Source organism: Carcharhinus amblyrhynchos, chromosome 16 (assembly GCF_965287045.1).
Source record: "Carcharhinus amblyrhynchos chromosome 16, sCarAmb.v2.hapA, whole genome shotgun sequence".
Lineage (NCBI taxonomy): Eukaryota > Metazoa > Chordata > Chondrichthyes > Carcharhiniformes > Carcharhinidae > Carcharhinus > Carcharhinus amblyrhynchos.
Window position 1 is genome coordinate 5,526,751 of NC_137339.1, and position 18,348 is coordinate 5,545,098.

General features: G+C 44.8%; 1 protein-coding gene across 2 annotated transcripts in view; it reads right to left on the reverse strand.

Annotated features, from left to right (window-relative positions):
- Positions 1-4,964, reverse strand: part of uqcc1 (ubiquinol-cytochrome c reductase complex assembly factor 1) — a 98,626-nt gene extending 93,662 nt beyond the window's left edge. The window contains exon 1 of one of the 2 annotated variants that reach the window (XM_080204610.1): positions 4,812-4,964. In XM_080204610.1, the coding sequence (XP_080060736.1) occupies positions 4,812-4,829 (18 nt within the window). In that variant the 5' untranslated portion in view covers positions 4,830-4,964. The remainder of the gene's footprint in view (positions 1-4,811) is intronic. The other variant, XM_080204608.1, reaches the window with a different exon arrangement.
- Between the last annotated feature and the right edge of the window lie 13,384 nt (positions 4,965-18,348).

The following is an 18,348-nucleotide window of genomic DNA, read 5'->3' on the forward strand; positions in this document are numbered from 1 at the left end:
AGACTCCCATGTGGGACTTTGTCAAGGGATTTGCTGAAATCCATAAAAACTATACCGACTGCACTACCCTCATCTACACACCTGGTCACCATCTCAACAAAAAAATTTGTGAGGCATGACCTCCCTCTGACGAAGCCATGCTGACTCTCCCTTGATCAAACCTTGCCTCGCCAAGTGGAGATGGATTCTCTCCTTCAGAATTTTCTCCAATAGTCTGGTTTGTAGTTCCCTGGCTTATCTCTACAACCTTTCTTAAATATAAGAACCACATTAGCGATTCGCCAGTTGTCTGGCATCTCCCCCACAATAAGAAGTCTCACAACACCAGGTTAAAGTCCAACAGGTTTATTTGATAGCTGCTCCTTCGTCAGGTGAGTGGGAGATCTGTTCACAAACAGGGCGTGTAAAGACACAAACTCAATTTACAGAATAATGATTAGAATGCGAGTCTTTACAGCTAACCAAGATCTCCCCCATGGCCAGAGAGGAATTAAAAACTTGGGTCAGAGTGCCTTTAATCTCCTCCCTTGCATCCCACAAAAGTTTCAGACCTGGAAATTGAGCCAGCGAATACCGCCAATACTTTGTCATTCCTGATGTCAATTTGCTTAAGAACCCTGCAGTCTGTCTCCCTGAGCTCCATACCTTCATCCGCATTCTCTTGAGTGAAGATGAATTTGAAGTACTCACTCAAAACTATCGATGGCCTGTCCTTTCAGCTGGAGACTTCCCCCTTGATCCCGAAAGAGTCCCATTCCTTCCCTTGTTATCCTCTTCCCTATCCATACCAGCTAGAGCTTTCTCATATCCCCTCTCCTAATTGCTTTCTTAAACTCCACCCTGAACTTTCTGTACTCCATTCATGCCTCTGCTGACTTGTTCCCCTTGTAACTTCTAAAATCTACTCTTTTTCTTCTCATCATATCACGAATCAATGGTTCTCTGGGCTTGTTACTCCTTCCTATCACCCTGGAGGGAACATGCACGTCTCAATTTCATTTTTGATTGCCTCTGACTGATCTTGTGTAGATTTCCCTACACGTAGCTGCTCCCAGTCTACTTCGGCCAGATCCTGCCTTATTTTACTAAAATCCGCTCTCCCCAATCCAAAACTTTTTGTTTTGAAAATTTTCTATTTTCTTGTCCATAACAATTACAATCACTAAAGCTAAATTGTTCCCCCACCACCACCTCAGTCACCTGTCCAGCTCCATTCCCCAGAATCAGGTCCAGCACTGTGCAATCCTTTGATGAACCATCGACATATTGGCCTAAAAGTTCTCCTGTACACATTTCAAGATATCCAGTCCATCCAAGTCCTTAACACTATATTTAATCACAATTAATGTTGGGAGAGTTGAAATCACCTCATATAATTACCCTTTTTTTTATTGTTTTTAACATACCCTCATGAATCATGCACATATTTACTCCCCAATTTCATGATGACTATCTGGGAGTCTATAATAAACAATGACTTACAAGTTAATAACGTTTGAAACTACCCATCGGACTTGCACACCAATCACCTGCTTCTGTGGGTCCCACATCACTTTCTGAACACTATCTCAGAAAGCTGCCATCTGACCCTACACTACCGCCAATTTACCCTACCGCCGCCAAACAGGCAAGCGAATTATGCCTCAACTCACCTCTCTTTGGTACTCCCGAGCCTCCTGTTCTCCTCCCAGGTCAGAGCTTTGTCACTGCCGCCTCTCTCTTCCCTTTATTTCTTTATTGAAGACTCACCTCACTCTTTTCCTGTGCTCTTTATTGCAGTTTCGTCTCTCTCTTTGCAGTCTTTATTGAGGTTTTGCCTCTCTCGCCACAGTATTTTTTGACAACTTGACTCTCTCTGTGCTCTTCACTGAAGTCTCACCTCTCTCTTCCCTCTTAAGGATATAGGAAAATGAATGGTCTGAAGAGGAGTCATCCAGACTCGAAATATTAGCTCTGTTCTCTCTCCACAGATACTGTCAAACTTGCTGAGATTTTCCAGCATTTTCTGTTTGTTTCTGATGCTAGCATGTTTTTGTTTTTATAAATGGATTCACTTTCAAAAAGCTGATGCAGAATCATTACGCCAAATGGTTGCCTCTGTGCTGCGTGAAACTATCATTCAGAGAGCATCTCAGAACATATTTCAAAGCATTTCACACAAAAATGAATCACTTCAAAATATAGGCTTGAATAGCAGTTTGCTTTGTAGTCAACAAGTGGTTTCCTTGTCCAAGTCTGATGCTCTGAGTCCAGAGTCAGTGTTGAGGCCTTTGAGGGCAACTCCTTCCTGACTGTATTCCCCTGTGTTGTTGCCACCTCTGCTGGTGGGACATCACATGTCCAGGGTTGGTGGTGGCTGGGGCATCATAAATGTGCTTGAGAGTATGATTATGTCAGACTGTTGCATGATTTGTTTTTGAGATAGTTCTCTCAGTTTAGGTGCATGCCCCCAGGAGACATTGTGGGGTTTGTCATTGTTGTTTTCATTGCCTAAATCAATGTTCGATGGTCAGTCTGGTTTTATTCATTTTTGATTTCTTTGCAGTGGTTTGGGACAACTGAATGGCCACTTGCAAGAGTATTTAGGAGTTAACCACATTGCACTGGGTCTGGAGTCACATAAACCAGACCAGGTAAGGATGGCAGTTTTCCTTTCCTGAAGGACATTAGTGAATCTGATGAATTTTCATGAAAGTGAATTAATTATCAGATTTCAATTCTAGATTTTGATTAATTAATTGAATTTAAATTCCACCAACTGTTGTGGTTGGATGTGAACCCATGTCTCCACATCATTAGCCTGGATCTCTGAGTGACTAACCCAGTGACATTACCGCCTCCCCTGAATCTCAGTCAGCTTGAACTTTTATCTTCCTGAGATGTACTTAATTGGACTTAATCTGGATTAATCTTAGTGCGGTATTTGTCTGAATTAACCGGGGTGAAGGCATCACAGAAAGTGTTCCCTTCTGACTATACAAGATGATGTGTCTGCTATTGAACAGCAAGAATAACAGGAATACGCCTGGGGACACGTATTGCATTAATTTGGCACATTGCAGCCAATAGTTTAATGACAGCATCAACTTGCACCTGTATTGGGTTTATAATGTAGTAAAATGTTTTGCAGGGCATTATCAAACAAAATCTGACACCACACCACATCACGGGATATTAGGGCAAAACGTTAGGTTTCAGGGAGCATTTCGAAGAAGGAGAGAGAGAGAGGCAGTGAAGTTTGGGAGGGAATTCCAGAGTTTGTAGCCTAAGCAGCTGAAGGCATGGCCCCTAGTAGTGCAGTGATTAAATCAAGGATGCAGAAGAGGCCAGAAATAGAGATTTTGGGGCTTTGTCAGGGCTGGAAGAGGTTTTAGAGATGGTCCGGCCCAGCATTTCCCCCAATCTGCCATTAGAACCAAGCCAGGGGATAAACCCTGATTCAAGGAGGAGTGCAGGAGGGCATGCCAGGAGCAGCACCAGGCATACCTAAAATGAGGTATCAACCTGTTGAATATCCAACGAAGGACTATTTGTACCTAAAACAGATGAAAGACAGACCTCAGCAACATTACAACCAATGGATCAGATCCAAGCTCTGCAGTCCAGCCACTTCCAGCTGTGAATGATGGTGAACAATTAAACAACCCACTGGAGGAGGTGGCTCCACAAATATCCCCATTCTCAATGATGGGTGGGCCCAGCACAGCAGCAGAAAAGATAAGGCATTTGCAACCATCTTCAACAAGAAGTGCCTGGTGGATGATCCATCTCAGCCTCCTCCTGAGATCTCTAGTCTCACAGATGTCAGTCTCCAGCCAATTTGATTCACCATAGATGTGTGAATCAAGAAACAGTTGAAGGCACCAGGTACTGCACAGGCTATGGGCCCAGGCAACATTATGGCAAAAGCACTGAAGATTCCTTCTCTAAAACTAATCTTGCACACAGTTCAAGTAGCTACAATACCGGTATTTCAGGAGAGTGATGGAATCCTCACCACTTGTTGGATGAGTGCAGCTCCAACAACACTCAAGAAGATGGACACCATCAAGAGCAAAGCAGCCTGCTTGACTGGCGCCCCATCCACTATCGTAAGCATTCACTCCCTGTGCCACTGACGCACCATGGCAGCATGTGTATCATCAACAAGGTGCACAGCAGCAAAAGTCTCCTTCAATAATACATTCCAAACTCAGAGTCTCTGCCATCTAGAAGGTCAAAGACAGCAGGTGCTCCCCTCCAAGCTGCACACCATCTTGACTTTGAAATACATTTCTGTCAGTGTTAAAATCCAGGAATTCCCTTCCTAACAGCACTGTGGGTATAGCTACACCACAGGGGCTGCAGCAGGTTCAAGAAAGAAACTCACTATCACCTTCTCAAGAGCAATTAAGGATGAATAATAAACACCAGCCTGATGATGATTAATGGCGAATCAGTTATACGAAATATTAAAAGATGCATAAGAAGCAAATCAACTATTTCAAGATCTGTTATTCCAACAGGATGAATTTCAGTTGCTGAACTCCCCATCCTGCTCCCTCCAAAATCTTTAACCTCGCCCACGCCCCCCCCCTCTCCAGCCCCACGCCCCCCAGTGTATGAAACTATTTTCTAATCATTGCTGTAACTGTGATTGTGGAAAAGAGGTCACTGTCCCTTTAGAATTACCATCTGCCTAAAACTCTAGGGTTAGGCCCCCATCCTAACCCTGGCTCTCGCCATCTCCTCTCTCCCCTCCGCCCCACAACCCCACCCCACTTTCTCTGTCGAACCCTCCCCTCAAACCACCTTCCCTCCCCTTTACTCACCAAGGGCAGGCTACTCATTCCCCGCTGATCGCAGCTGATCTATTGCTCACTTCTCTGTTTCCGGCTCCCTCGCCGTTCCCACTAAACTCACTCCGTGCTAACGGGAAATGGTCCCCCCGACTCCCGGAGCGACGTACAAAGGTTCCGACTCAAAACCCATCCCCGCTTCCAGGCGCCGGCTCGACCAGGGGGATGTCTGCGGGCGGGGCGGGAGGGCTGCGGGCGGGGCGGGAGGGCTGGGGGCGGAGCTCAGGCGGGACTATGATTTGGCGAGTGGCTGGGGCTGGGGCGGGACAGTGAGATGGGGCGGACCTGTGGGCGTGGTTCTGGGTTGCGGCGTGTCTGCGGTCAGGCCGATGGGCGGACTTAGGGATAGGCCTGCTGGCTGGGGCGGGGGCCTGGGGAGCCTGGGGGGGGCCTGGGGGGCAGGGGCCTGGCGGGGGGCAGGGGCCTGGGGAGGGGGTCTGCGAGCTGGGGGCGGGACTGGGTGTTTAGGGGCGGGCCTGCGAGCTGAGGCGGGGCTGGGTGTTTGGGGGCGGGGCTGGGTGGTTGGGGGCGGGGCTGTGGCTGTGATTTGGGGCGGGGCTGGGTCGTGGCTGGCTGGGGGCCGGGGCAGGGACAGCGGGTTGTGAACGGGGAAAGGGGCGGGCCTGTGGCCTGGGGGCGGGGCTGGGGACTTGGGGTTGGGGCTTTGCGCTCCTCAATGTCTCTTGTGTGGGTTTAAACCCCCTGCACAATCCCAGATTGTGAAACTATTTTCTAATCATTCCTGTAACTATGATTGTGGAATAGAATTCACTGTCCCTTTAGATTGCCATCTACCTAAAACTCTTCCAAATATAGAAGAAAGAAAACCAGCATCACAGCATACCAAACAAATATTCTCTCAAAAAGTTATGTATTAATTCATTAAATTGTATTTGCACAGGTATTGACTCAGCGAATATTAAGTGTGAGATTAATAACCTTGAAGAAAGATCACAACATCCTTCAAACATGAAGTTTGTTTTTAAAACTAAAATGGACTAAGATCCTGAATCAGACATTGGTGGCAAATGTTCTTTGAAGCTCAAACACCATTGCAGCACCATATGGGTTATTAAGTATACAATTATAGAATAGAATTATAGAACCCCTACAGTGCAAAAGGAGCCTGCACTGACAACAATCGCACCCAAGCTCTATCCTTGTAACCCCATATATTTACTCTGCGAATCCTCTGGACAATCCACCTAACTCACGCATCTTTGGAATGTGGGAGGGAACCAGAGCATGCAGAAGAAACTAACGCAGAGATGGGGAGAACGTGCAAGCAATTATCTTATCGTTGATGTATTAACATTGACTGTCCTGGCTGTGAAATTTTAAGCAGGCAATGGTTTGTTCCAGCTACTGGTTCATGCCAGAAGCGTAAATGTGGCTAAAACCAGACAAGCTGTACCAACTCCCTGAGGTCTCTATCTGCTTCAAGAAGAGGACCATCATCCCAGTACCAAAGAAAAGCCAAGCAGCATTCCTTAATGACGATCGTCCAGTGGCTCTGACGTTGAAAGGCTGGTCATGCATGAATCAATTCCAGCCTCCTGGACTGCCTAGATCCACTACAGTTTGCCTACCACTGCAACAGGTCCACAACAGACACCATCACCCTGCCCTGCACTCAACCCTGGAACCCTAGATAACAATGATACCTATGTCTGACTCCTATTTATTGACTACAGCTCAACTTTCAACACCATTATTCCTACAAAAGTCAATCTCCATAGTCTGGGCCTTGGTTCCTCCCTCTGCAACGGGATCCTGAACTTCCTAATGCACAGACCAAATCAGTAAGGATAGGTAACGACATGTCCACTACAATCATCCTCAACTCCAGTGCCCCACAAGGCTGGCTTCTCAGCCCCTGATTATACTCCTTATACACCTAGGACTGTGTGGCCAAGTTCCCCTCCAATTCGATTTTCAAGTTTGCTGACGATACCACTGTAATGGGTCAGATCTCAAAAATGATGAGACAGAGTACAGAAATGAGCTAGAGAATCTGGTGAATTGTTGCGGCAACAATAATCTCTCCCTCAATGTCAACAAAATGAAAGAGATCGTCATTGACTTAGGAAGCGTAGAGGAGAACATGCCCCTGTCTACTTCAACAGTGACAAAGTCAAAAGGTTTGAGAGCTTCAATTTTTTAGGTGTCCAGATCACCAACAACCTGTCCTTGCCCCCCATGCAGACAATACAGTTAAGAAAGCCCACCACCGTCTCTACTTTCTCAGAAGACTAAGGAAATTTGGCATGTCAACTACGACTCCCACCAACTGCTACAAATGCACTCTTTCTGCTGACATCACAGCTTAGTATGGCTCCTGCTCAGCCCAAGACCACAAGGAACGACAAAGGGCCATGAATGAAGCCCAGTCCATCGCGCAAACCAGCCTCCCATCCAATGACTGTGCCTACACTTCCCGCTGCCTCGGCAAAGCAGCCATCATAATTAAGGTCACCATGCACCTCAGACGTTCTCTCTTCCACCTTCTTCATTTGGGAAAAAGGTACAAAATTCTCAGGTCACGTACCAACCAACTCAAGAACAGCTTCCTCCCTGCTGCTGTCAGGCTTTTGAATGAATCAAACTTGCATTAAGTTGATTTTTCTCTACATCCTAGCTATGATTGTAACACTACATTCTGCACTTTCTCATTTCCTTCTAACTGAACAGTGTGCTCTGTCCATATAGCACGCAAGAAACAATACTTTTCACTGTATACTGATATATGTGACAATAATAAATCAAATCAAATCAAGTTCCAGAAACCACTGAAAATAAACATGTGGCTCAATTGTAACATGATTCACTCGTTTTGATGAGAAATATTTGACATAAATCATTAGGGGGATTATGTGGCTTGCAAGAGCAGGAAAGGTGGCATGTGGAGCATTTGGTTTTTGAAAATGCAATCTTACTAATTGTACTACCTAGCTTGCCAGGCTGCAACGTCTAATTTGTGAAATAAAAATTTTAATTGAGCCAAGACACTGATGAAGACTGCTGTCCTTATATTTTATGAAGCGCAGAAGACACCAAGAACCTAGGAACACAGAAAGATAATTTTGCAAAAGTCCAAAGACATGCAGGTTAGGTTATTTGGCCATGCTAAATTTCCTCTTAGTGTTCAAAGGTGTGTAAAATAAATGGATTAGCCATGGTAAATGTGTAGAGCCTGGGTGGGATGCTCTTTCAGAGAGTTGGTGCAGACTGGGTGGGTTGAATGGCCTCCTTCTATACTGTACGGATTCTATGGTTCTACAGTTAAAAAAGGACAAAAGAGAAGTGCACACAAGCTGCAAGAGAAGCAACGGCTACACATAGAAGATACAGCTAAGAAAGGCACACAGAAAAGTTTCAATCTGCAGGCAGCCACATCAAAAGGAAAAGCAGACACAAAAGGATGAAAGGAATGCAAACTGTTTATGAGCAAAGAAATGGGGAGATCCACTGGCGGACCAAGTTCACTGATCCTCTTCATCTTAACTGGTACAAATCTGGCTGAGGCTTTTGCCATACGAATGAAGCTGTGTGAATCATTACCTTTGTATTCATTCATCATGTGAAGCCCAGGATGATATGATCAGGTCTACATCCTATCACCAACACCCATCTAATAAAAAGCATTGAAGGATCACTGGAATAACATTTTCCAAAGCAGTTGCTTCAAAGGATTGCACCGTCCATTAAGATTCTCTGACTTTCCCACCATAATCCCAAGTATGAGGCGCTCCCCTCCTGGGGAGAACAACACTTCACAGTTCATTTTCAAAACGCTCAACACTAATCTATCCAGAGGTCATAACATTGAGAAAACAAGTTGGAATTCTCCGTTGATTAATTAATCTCTCCTTTCAGCTCTTGGAGGTACTAAATGCTTCCTCTCTTCAGGGTTATCACACACGCTGCCACTGAAAGAAATTTCTGTGTATAAACCCCCCTATTGTTAAATCACAATCTCAGTTAAAATGACCATCAGTAAAATAGCAGTAACTGGAGGTGGCAACAAATAAACTCCATGAGTTTCAAATGAAAACTTTTAGTCTTAAGTTAGAATGAAAAGGGCGGCATGGTGGCACAGTGGTTAGCACTGCTGCCTCAGAGCAACAGTGATCAGAGTTAGATTGCTGGCTTTGGTCACTGTCAATGCAGAGTCTGCATGTTTTCCTCGTGTCTGTGTGAGTTTCCTCCGGGTGCTCCAGTTTCCTCCCACAAGGCGCCGGAGTGAGGCAACTAGGGGATTTTCACAGTAACTTCATTGCAGTGTTAATGTAAATCATACTTGTGACACTAATAAATAAATGATCACATGATTTCACACCATTCTGAATCAGTTTGTTTTTGTTTTGTGTGTGTGTTTGGATCTTGTGCTGGGTCTGGGAACGGAACAATTTTTCAATTCCAACGTCACAAAGATTTTTCACCTTTGACGATCTGTAAAGTGGATCACACACTCACTGCAGCCACTGCTTTATTCAATTCACTGAAAATCAGGCTCTTCACAACAGATGGGTAACCCATTACTGTCCCAGATGATGACATGCAAAATTACCTTCCTCTCCCTCCCACATACTATGGTGTATCACTGTCAGGAGCTGGGGAAGAAGGTGCAAAACTTTATGGTCCAGGAGTCATAGAATCAAAGATTCCCTATAGAGCAAAGGAGGCCATTCAGCCCATCAAGCCAGCACTGACAATAATCCCACCCAGGCCCTATCCCTGCAACTCCGAGGGGAGGTTTTTCATGCTGAATGGTGGTGGATGCCTGGAATGCACTGCCAGTGGAGGTGGTGGAAGCAAGCACATTAGCAACATTTAAGCAGCGTCTGGAAAGGTACATGAATAGGGAGGGAATGGAGGGATGTGGTCCCAGTAAGGGTAAAGGTTTTATTTTTAGTTTAGTTAGGGCATCATGATCAGCATGAGTTTGAAGGCCAAAGCACCTGTTCCTGTGCTGTACTTTTCTTTGTTCTTTGTTGGTAATAAAGTTCCCATACTCTGGATTTTAGGTCCTAGCTGGGCCCAGGATTGGAGGTGAGCAGGCATTAAAAGCATCCCATAGGCTGGTGAGCTGCATTCCTGGATTCCATCCTCCAGCCAGTTAAATCAATTGAAGGCCTAATGAGGTCTATTCTCAGAGGTGGACTGGGTTTTTCTGGTTGGCCTCTGGGTTGCCAGCAGCAGGCCGGAGAACCTGTATGCAGGACAAGTCTAGAGGCCCTCTTGGCCTACTGGGTGAAGCAGCAGCTCTGTGCCTACCTATAGAGGGGCTTCCCTCTGCCCTGTGACACTCTCCCCACAGTGTCAGCCTGCATAGATTTTGTACGAATTGGAGAGAGGTTGACTACATTTTCAAGCCCTCTCTCTCTCACATTCCACACTGCTGTGTTCCAGCTGGCCTGATTGCCTCTCCAGTTTTGAATGCTCACTCACTATACTTAATTCTATGACAAGCACCCCCCCTCAAACCCCGCCCCCCCCCGCCTCCTGTTATTAATTGGTCATTTCCAGTATAATTCTGGTTCAACAGTTAGGCAAACAACAACTGCAATGTTTATTTACATATAACTATAATACAGAGGCTTACAGCCCCATGGTTGCCGGTTAACTCCCAGGATCAAACCACACAGAAGCTGATTCGTTACCCAGGTCATGTGATCCACTCAGCAGACCATCACATAACGTCAGAAAGATGTCTCCAAATGCACAATGTTCATTATTCCATATTCTACATCCACCAACATGTGACCTAAATCTCAGCAAAAATCATAGAATCCCTACAGCATAGAAGAGGCCATTTAGCCCATTGAGTTTGCACTGGCTCCCTGACAGAGTATCTTACCAAAGGCCTTAGCCCCCACCCCTCACCCCAAGCCCTCAATCCCACCCTATTCTCGTAAACCCACATGTTGATCATGGCTATTTCACTTAACCTACACATCGTGAGACACTAAGGGGCAATTTCACATGTCCCATCCACATAAAGTGAGCAGCACATTAAAATATAAGAACAATCTCTATTTATACAACTCCTTTAGCATTGTAATCACCAAACACATTTTGACCCTGAATCACATGAGGAGGTATTAGGACAGGTGACCAAAAGGTTAGTTAAAGAGGTAGGTTTTATGTTTTAAGGGAGGTCTTAATGGAGGAGAAGGAGCAGAAGAATTGCTGGAGAGGTTAAAGAAAGAATTCCAGAGTTTTGAGTCTAAGCAGCTGAAGGCACAGCTGCCAATAGTGGGGTTAAGGAAATCCAGGATGCACAAGAGGTGAAAATCCAGAGGTCTGAGGATCATACAGCTGGAGGAGGCACTCTTTTTTAATCGCACTTGTAAAGAATTTGTCTGAGATTGTCCCACATTTGCTTCTTCTAGGAGGGAGTGCTGCACTCTCGGAGATGCTGTTTTTTACAGTCACAGAATCACAAGTCGGAATGTACCAGCCATTCATGCCAGCAGGTTCTTCTGACAGATTCTTCATCATGAACAATGAATCCACGCCGTGTGTTTGCTCGGTGGTGGGTGGGGGGTGGGGGGTGCAAACAATGGGAAATCCTGTTGACAGCAGCAGGACCAGAAGATCCCACTGCCGGCCATTGACGAGCTGCTTCCGCAATTGTGAAACACACTGCAGGAGCACAGGGAATATCTGTCCTATAGAGTTTCACAGCACACAAAGAAAGATGAACCCAAGTCTGCTCTCTCTGTTGGATTTAAAAGCACCCCTGGTATTACCTGAACAAGTGTCAGGAAGTCTTGGCCATATTTATTTTTCAACAAATATTACTATAAACAAATCATGTGGTCACTATCTCAGCAAGGAGCAGGTCTTGTGATGCAATGGGTAGTGTCCCACCCTCTGAGACAGAGGTCATAGACTCATAGGTTGGAATTTTCCTGTCTTGCCCACCATGGGAATCATAGCAGGCAAGACATGGACCATGCAAAGATCCTCTGACCTCAGGCGGGATTTTCCGGTTATGGAGAGAGTGTGGCTGGAAAATCCCTCCCATAGAGTCATACAGCACAGAAAAAGCCTTTCGATCCATTGGCTCTGCACAGACAATAACTACTACTAAAGTCGTGCTAATCATATTTTCCAGCACTTGTCCCATACCCTTGAGTTTTATGGTATTTCAAGAGGACAGGTTGGTGCCAAAAGCACAAGGTTCAATTCCCTGTTTTGGCTGGGTTGGACTCAGGAACTGCCTCCTTGTCCTGTGGTTAAGATAGGAGCTCTAGAAGAAGAGTAGTTTAGAGGGGTACAATATCATAGACTCTATTAATATGTTCATTGGTGCAAGAGTAACTTTGATACAACACTAGTTGTGCCTCAGTTGGAGCATTGCATCCAGTTCAGGGTGCCACTTTAGGAAGGATGTGTTCAAAGTTTAAAAGGTTAAATTTTATTTATTATTAGTCACAAGTAATGCTTACATTAACACTGCAATGAAGTTACTGTGAAATTCCCCTGGTCGCCACACTCTAGCACCTGTTCGGGTCAGTGCATCTAACCAGTATGTCTTTCAGAAGGTATTGGAGAGAGTGCAGAAAAGATTCACGGGAATGGTTTCAGGATGGAGGAATATTAAAAAAAAACAGATTCTAGAGATCTGAACTAAAACAAAAAGTGATGGAAAAACCTAGCAGATCAGTGGAGAGAGACATAAAGTTAACGTTTTGAGTCTGATATGATTCTTCCTCAAAACAACAGATACTGCCAGACAGGCTGAGTTTTTCCAGAACTTTCTGTTTTCCCCCAAGGACTAGGAACTTCAGTTATGAAGATAGATTGGAGAAGTCAGGAATGTTTCCTTGGAATGAAGAAGGCTGAGAGGAAATCTGATAGAATGATTCAAAACCATGAGGAGTCTGAACAGAATAGATAAGGAAAAACTGTTCCCACTTGAGAAAGGATCAAGAACGAGAGGGCACAGGCTTAATGTCATTGGCAAAAGAAACAGAGACCATGAGAGGAAAATCTTTTTCACACAGTGACTAGTTCAGGTCTGGAATGCATTACCTAAGAGTGTGGTGAAGGCAGATTCAGTCAAGGCATTCAAAAGTGAATTAGACTGGAAAGGGAGAATGTGCAGAATTATGGGGAGAGGGTGGGAGAATGGCAGTAAGTGAATTGCTCATTCAGAGAGCCAGTGCAAAAATGATGGACTGAATGGTCTTCTTGTGCGTTGCAATAACTCTGTGATTCGGTGGCTACATTTCAAAAGTGCTTCATTAGTTGAGGAGTGCTTTGGGAAGTCCTGTGTCGTAAAAGGCTGATACAAATGCATGTTCATTCTTTGTACTGGCCGAGTATAGCATCAGTGACTCGGCACGGTGCTAGATACACAACAAATTCTCGTCTTTATAGCCCAAGTGAGAAGATCCTGCATCAACAACTCTCCAAGAGTCAGAAAGCAGTCTGAATGAGAACCAACTGACCTGGCTTGGGAAGGTCTTGATTAGTCTCTGAAGTTTAACGGGAGCAGTCATGGGTCGAAGGGATTCGGCCAATCCTCTTTTCCCTCCGCAGCCTGCAGAATCAGTGTGGCTGCTTCAGAAGGTGCTAGCTTGCTCAGTACATTCAGCTGCCCTGTAAGCTTCATGGGTTTGCTGTAAAATGTCACTCAGTAGCAATGCATTACCGCCTTATTTTCACTTCGAAGAAACACCTCATAATTCCCTTCTACTCGCAGTGTTTATGAGGTACGGATTGCTGAAGCTCAGGAAATGAACCCAATAATGTACTGGCGGAGGTGGGATCTGCTCCGCAAGTTTAAACAATATCTGTATCCTTCTCTCCATCTCACTCCCTCCATCTCAGCTTCGACCCTGATGTCCCACAGTATACTCTTTCAAGAGGGCAACATTGAGTTAAAAGTCCAGAATCCAAATGTGCTCCAACTGAAACTCTTGGCTTCAGGAACTAAAGAGAAACTTAATGAAATGCAGACAAATTTGAGCAGTGCTGACTGCTTGCTGTTCACTGCCCTGAATGATATTCCCAGTATTACTGTGTTTCTTTCTGTATCCTAGAATCATAGTATTCCCCCAACACACCTAGTCTCCTCACCTTTTCCTTCCACATGGGTTAGATTTCACTTTCTAGCTCTGGAAATGAGCAGAGGTAATGCTTTTTGCCCCTGTTTGTCTGTCTGCCAAATGGTCTTGTTTTCTATGTCCTTGTAAAGGTGCATATTAGGTCACAAGATATTGAACTGAGATTTTCCTGCTGGAAAATACTCCCTGTGCCTTCCTGACCTCACACCATTTTCATTCAACCCATCTCAGGGTCAGAAAGGCCTTGGGTACAAAATGTGCCTCTTCTCCAAGGCAAACACAGGGAAATGGTATTCCTCCCACACATTATTATTGTGGGTTTAAGCCCTAAAACACACACCTCCCTGGACAGTTTGTGAGAAGCCTGCTGCGCTGCTGGGTGCATCCTGACAGGTCAGTGGAAGGTGTTTGACACTGTCCTTCTTAGATGCTGCAGTGATTCATCCTGCAAAGGCATGTTAACTATTTCATTGACCACATTGTGTAGGCGTTAATAAAGGAAGACCTTTGCTAGGGCCATATTTAAAATGCTTCATCTATTCATGGACTGAGTGTACCCGGAAGCGCGGTGCAGTTTCTGTGTTGGGAGATCTACTCTGAACATGATCCTCTCCAAGTGTGAGGAATGGGCTATACCTCTTTGATAAATCTCACTAAGATGTTTGACATGCTTAGTACAGCAGGACTCTACTGGATTTTGGGTAAAATTGGCTATTCACAAATGCTCCTCAGTCTCATCTGCTGCTTCAATGACAACATGCACAACGCACAGCACAACAACATGCAATGACACAACATGCAACACAACAATATGATAATGTGACAAGATGCAACATGACAACATGCAATGGCACAGCATGCAACATGACAAATGCATAACATGAAATATGTAACGTGCACAACATGCAACATGCACAACATGCAACATGACAGTATGCACAACATGCAACATGATAGCATGCAACATGCACAGCTGTGTAGAGTTTGGCAGCTCCACTGCCAGCAGTTTCCAAGTGAAGAACAGAGTGAAATAGGATGCGAGCCCCCACTCTGTTTGGTATCTTCTCCAGGCATCTGATCATTGCCTTCCCTGAAGATGTGGAAGGAATTTACTTGCACATGAGGTGAGACAGCAAGCTCTACAATCATCCAACTCTGAAGATGAAAATAAAGCACACTATGTTCTCTAAGCTGATGATGCTGCATTATTTATTCAAACAAAGATCAGTCGCAGAGGATGTTAGACTGCCTCTCCCATGCCTCTGAGCTGTTCTCCCTGACAAAAGTCTGAAGACTATTGTGATCATGGAACAAGTTGTTGCATCTCCCCCCACTGATTACGCTAAATATCACCCAGCTGGAAGTGGTTTACAAACTTCGCTAACCTATGTGCATGGTTTCAGACTATCTGTCCCTTGATGCAGAATTTGGCACACACACACTGGGAAGGCATCTACAATCTGTGGCTGACTCACCAAACACGCATGACCTAACATCACGCTGATCCTTAGGGACAGACTGATGGTTAACGAGGCCTGTATTCTCAGCACCTTGCTGTGTCTGGGAAATATGGAGATCTTCCAGCTTACAAGAAAAGAATCTCAATCATTTCTCAATTATAAGAGGCTGGATAGACTGGGACTTTTTTCTCTGGAATGTAGGAGGCTGAGGGGTGATCGTATCAAGGCCTATAAAATAATGAGGGGCACAGATCAGCTAGATAGAGGAGTCTAAAACTAGAAGGCATAGGTTTAAAGTGAGAGGGAAGAGATACAAAAGTGTCCAGAGGGGCAATTTTTTCACACAGAGGGTGGTGAGTGTCTGGAACAAGCCACCAGAGGTAGTAGTAGAGGCGGGTACAATTTCATCTTTTAAGAAGTTTGGATGTTTGTGCATGAGTCGCAAAAACTCAGCTTGCAGGTGCAGCAGGTGATCAGGAAGGCGAATGGGATGCTGGCCTTCATAGCGAGGGGGATTGAATATAAAAGTAGGGAGGTCTTGCTGCAGCTGTATAGGGCATTGGTGAGGCCGCAGCTGGAGTACTGTGTGCAGTTTTGGGCGCCGCACCTGCGCAAGGATATTTTGGCCCTGGAGGGAGTGCAGAGGAGGTTTACTAGGCTGATACCGGAGTTGAGGGGGTTGAGCTATGAGGAGAGGCTGAATAAACTAGGCTTGTACTCGTTAGAGTTTAGAAGAATGAGGGGAGATCTCATTGAGACATATAAGATGATGAATGGGATGGATAGGATAGAGGTGGAAAGACTCTTCCCGCCCAAAAAAGACAGTAGGACTAGGGGGCACAGCCTCAAGATAAAGGGGAGGCGGTTTAGAACGGAGTTGAGGAGGAACTTCTTCACTCAAAGGGTGGTGAATCTCTGGAATTCTCTGCCCGTTGAAGTGGTGGAGGCTGCCTCGCTAAATATTTTTAAGAAGCGGGTTGATGGGTTCTTGATAAGAGAGGGGATTAAGGGTTATGGGGAGAGGGCGGGAAAGTGGAACTGAGCCACGACAGATCAGCCATGATCTTATTGAATGGCGGGGCAGGCTCGAAGGGCTAGATGGCCTACTCCTGCTCCTATTTCTTATGTTCTTATGTTCTTATTTAGATAGTTACATGGGTACAATAGGTATAGAGGGATATGGGCCAAATGCGGACAGTTGGGGTTAGCTTAGCATTTCTAAAAAAAACGGGCATCATGGACAAGCTGGGCAGAAGGGCATTTTTCAATGCTTTAAACCTCTATGACTCTATCTTCACTGTCTGAGTGGATTATGGGTATATCCTAACTGGGCAAAATCCCAAATGTGGCGTCCTCTTAAAAGCAGAGCTTCCAGGTTTGTTAGCGCTCCTCAAACAGAGGGGGCTTCATTGACTTGGGTACATCTGCTAGATGGGAGACAGTTGCATACCCAAGGACTTTCTATGTGGTTAAGGTAGCTGACCAAAAGAATGCCCAAAGCTTTGCTTCAAGGATGTTTGGAAGCATGGTATGAAGACCCTAAACCAAAAGAGAAAATGCTGGAAAATCTCAGTAGGTCTGGCAGCATCTGTAAGGAGAGAAAAGTGCTGACGTTTCGAGTCCAGGTAACCCTTTGTCAAAGCAGGGCCCTAAACATCAATTATCATGCTTGGGTGTGATTCATTGACAATAGAGGAAATTGGTAAGACTTGGTGTTAGTTGGCATGGGCCACCACGATGATGAGTGGCTTGGCAACAGTTGCCAAGCAATGTCAAAACAAACAACTCAAAATGACACTTGGGCAAAAAAAATTGAATCATATAAAAAAAGTCTACTGCCTTTCCAGCTTCTTGTCACAACTCAAAGATGTGTGGGTTAGGTAGATTGGCCATGTTAATCTACCCCTCTGTGTCCCGAGATACGTAGGTTAGGTGGATTGGCATGGGAAATGTGTGGGGTTATGAGTATAGGGCCTATGTAAGATGCTGTATCAGAGCATCATTGCATGCTCAATGGGCTGAATAGCCTCCTTCTGCACTGTAGTTATTCTATGATCTATGATCAATTGGCTGGGGTAAGCCGAGGCAGCACGAGGATGGATGTGTCATATGACCATGATAGATGTATGGGGTGTGACTGTTGAAGATGGGCAGTACATGATGAAACCTCCAGGCATATACCCAATCATAGTTACCAAAACCTACCCTTGCCCTTAATTAATGATTTTTTTTACATTAGTTATGGTTTCCTCCTATCCCCACAAATTGAAATTGTAGAATGGAGGCTGATTGCCTCTCAAAGTTAACTTTGCCTTTTATTTTCATACATGTCAATGTCTGGAGTTAACCTCATTGCATTTCACCCCATTCCTCTAAACATTTGACTTTCCCACACAAGTTATGTTGTCTGCACTCACTGACATTTTAACTTATACATTCATCAAGATCGCTTATGAGTACCTCAAAGAACAGAATTCCCTCAACTGACCTCTGGGATACTCCTGGTCAATACTGTCCAATCAGAACCACTATTGTTGGCCCTATTCATTATCTCACATATTAGCTGCTCATTGCTTCCTCTTTTATCCCAAGGGCCCTCACATTATTCATGAGTCCCATGTGAGGCACATTATCAAAAGTCTTCTGAAAGTCAGGATATAGCATTTACCCACCCAGCCTTGTTAGCTCCTTAAAGAATTCCAATAAATTCGTTAGACATGCCCTGACTTTCACAAAGCCATGTTGCCTTAGAATTATTGCTTTTATTCTTGTTAAATGTACTTGAATTGTTTCCTTTCTAACAGACTCAATGTTTATTTTCAACTATAGATGTTAAGCCAACAGACCGCATAATTCCCAGGATCATACTTTTGACCTTGTTTTTTCAAAAAACACTGGAACAACATTAGCTGTTTTCCCATCTCCTGTTATTGCCACAGGACCTAATGAATGTAAAAATAAAATCCGATC